Source organism: Buceros rhinoceros, unplaced genomic scaffold (assembly GCF_000710305.1).
Source record: "Buceros rhinoceros silvestris isolate BGI_N320 unplaced genomic scaffold, ASM71030v1 scaffold725, whole genome shotgun sequence".
NCBI lineage: Eukaryota > Metazoa > Chordata > Aves > Bucerotiformes > Bucerotidae > Buceros > Buceros rhinoceros.
The window spans coordinates 92361-95130 of NW_010414341.1; the positions used below are offsets into that span (position 1 = coordinate 92361).

A 2770-nucleotide genomic window follows, 5' to 3' on the forward strand; every position below is an offset into this window, starting at 1 on the left:
GGAAAGAGTTAACTAGAGCATTTATGGAGGCATGTTTGTGTGTTTGTTTGTTTGATTGATTTAGTTTTAGCTTTTTGATCCTCACAAGATTTATAAACTAGTACTATCAGTCTTTTTGAAGATTTGTTCTAATGATACTCATTTTTCATTCAAAGCTTAAAGCCTCCAAAGCTAGAGAGAAATACTGACCTCAGGGGCCTTTAGATCAAGCCCACATTACATATTATTTTTTAATAGAATAGTATTAAGTTATCACTTAGGTACTTGTAACAGCAGAACTGTATTTTAAGTAAGGTGGAATTAAGGTATTTTCTAGTATTTTTCAATTTGTCCTGCTACAAAATAGTGAAAATTGGAAAGAACCTGCAAACTGTTACATGTGAATTTTCTGAAAAGGTACCTACTGGTTTGCAGTGTCCTGCTCCCAAAATGTTGTAAATGTTCTTTTACATTTGGCTTGCCATGTTTCTAACAATTTTACTACTTCTAGAGCAGTACTGCTATGTGAAAGTATCATGATATGATATGGATATTAAGGATACCAATAACGGGATCAGTCAATTCAGTATCTTCTCTTTTCCATATAGACCAGACCATCCGTTGTCAAGAGCTACGCAGGAAATTCAGGTCAAGAAATACGGGTCAATATTTACAATGTACATTTTAGGGTTTCTGCAGTTATTTTAACATGATTGGGACTTTTATTAACTGGTGCTACGTAAATGTGACTGGACTATAGCCCATGTAAAATATATGTAAAGGGAGAAGGTGCCACTGTCAAACTGATCTGAGACTTGTATTTATAATGAATTTATACTTGTACGTTTTATACTTATAGATAAGCTTTGTATCCATTTTGATTTCATAAAGAGCAATTACCACCACCATAAAATTCATCAGACAGTAAGAGGCTAAAGTTTCCCCATGGCTTTCCCTGCTTCACTGCAGGACATTTAGAAAACATCACCTTGTAAGTGACAATTCATTAGTGAAAAAGATAATTAGAAGGTACCATACTGAGCACTTCACTCACTGGTGACAGCTGTGCCACTCCCATGAATAACGGGGTCTGCTGGGCAGAAAATCTGACGTGCCTTGATTTTTCACTCTTTGCGGGAATCTCAGAAGCACCCGATTGTCATAGTCTCTTACATCTGCTCTATAAGCTGAACTGTAATAATGCAAAAAAGAGACGTAAGAGTGTGCAAGAAACACTTTAAAGAACACTTTGTATTATCTCAGAAGTAACTAACAGCACAGGTCTTTTCAGCCCCCTTAAACCTCATGCATTGGAGACACGCAAGAATTCTACATGATGTGCTCAGAAGTGGCTAAGGTCAGACTGAGACCCGAGTAAGACTTAGATCTGCTTCTAATAATATAAACAGGAGTCTGACCACCGACTCTCTGCCTCTGTCTCTGAAGCAGATCACTGCTTAGCTGTAAAATTACCCTTATACCAAAAATACAATTTCATTGCTTGCTCTTAACCACAATAACTCACTGTGTGTGTGAGATCACACAAAAGATGTTTGCTTCTGTTGTAAAATATATGCCTGTTTCACATAGCTGCTATCTACAGTCTTTCTAAATAATGGAATATTTCAATCAATTGATAGCCAGCAAGAGCACTGTGATTAGTCTTCACTGAAAAGTTAGCATAAAAAGTACTGCTTCTTATGCCGTGTTTTCTTTTTCCAGCAAGTGAATAAAGAGCGTGACCCTGGAAACAGTCTGACATCAATTAATAATGCTGGTAAATAAATAAATCTGTTTTGCATGATAAGGTATCAAACAAGTTAAAAAGGTTAAAAACAGCCATGCTGATTTCTTTCCAAACAAAACAGGAAAAGTTCCTCTTTGCCAACTGGACAGGACCTAACTTCATAGCAAAGCTGTTATTTCAACACGTTTAAAGACTTGGAAACACTTTTCAGAGAGATTTCAGGCTAAGGAGACATTACAAGGCATAGGCCCAAAAACAATTAGGATGTTATAATTTTAATAGTAACTTGTGCTGTTTAAGAATAGGGGTTTTTTAACGGAATACGATGTGATCTGGTTGGACTGGAGGTGGGAGATGAAAATCACTAGATTAAAGTCATTTTTTAGGTGCTTCCATTTTGCAAAATTCAGATGTGTTCAAATGAGCCTGATAATAGAAATATGCAGTATAACTTTTCACAAAATGTAGGTTCTTCAAAGCATCTGTAGTTACGTGCACACCCTGCTATCTGCCACAGGCTTAGAAGAAGGTTACAAACTGGGATATGTTTCCTTCAGCACTCCAGCCTCACTTTTCTGCACTCTTCACCACTTCGTCGGGTTCTCTGCAGTGGGTGCACAAGAATCCACAGTGAACAGGCAAAAGCCGGGGTGATGCCTACCTTGCCAGGCAGTTCTCCTCGGCAGCACATCTCAGGTTATACATGGACATCCTCTGGACATACGTGGACGCCTGGATGTAATAGGGATCCGGGACTAAGTCAGGGAGACCTGCAGTTCATCAAACCAACCACATAACAGCAAGATCAACCCAGGACACGTCTGCAAACACTTGGCTTCCATCCCAGTCGTTAGGAGCCGTCGCTTTACTGGGTACCCCTGCCCCCCCATTTAGCTTGCTCTCCCTTTTTCTCAGGCCCTTCGAATTTCCACGACGCCCGGACGGCCGCGGTGGGCTTCCCTCCGTGCCCCCTGCAGCTCGCCCCCGATGCCAGCCGCGGGGACTGCCTTCCACCGGGCTTCCCGTGGGCCAGGGGCCGTGCAG

At 40.5% G+C, this 2770-nt stretch overlaps 1 protein-coding gene across 1 annotated transcript in view; it reads right to left on the reverse strand.

Annotated features, from left to right (window-relative positions):
- Positions 1-2491, reverse strand: part of LOX (lysyl oxidase) — a 6704-nt gene extending 4213 nt beyond the window's left edge. The window contains exons 1-2 of the mRNA XM_010137036.1: positions 2388-2491; positions 1034-1171 (exon numbers count right to left, since the gene is read on the reverse strand). Of these exons, the coding sequence (XP_010135338.1) occupies positions 1034-1171; positions 2388-2437 (188 nt within the window). The 5' untranslated portion in view covers positions 2438-2491. The remainder of the gene's footprint in view (positions 1-1033; positions 1172-2387) is intronic.
- Between the last annotated feature and the right edge of the window lie 279 nt (positions 2492-2770).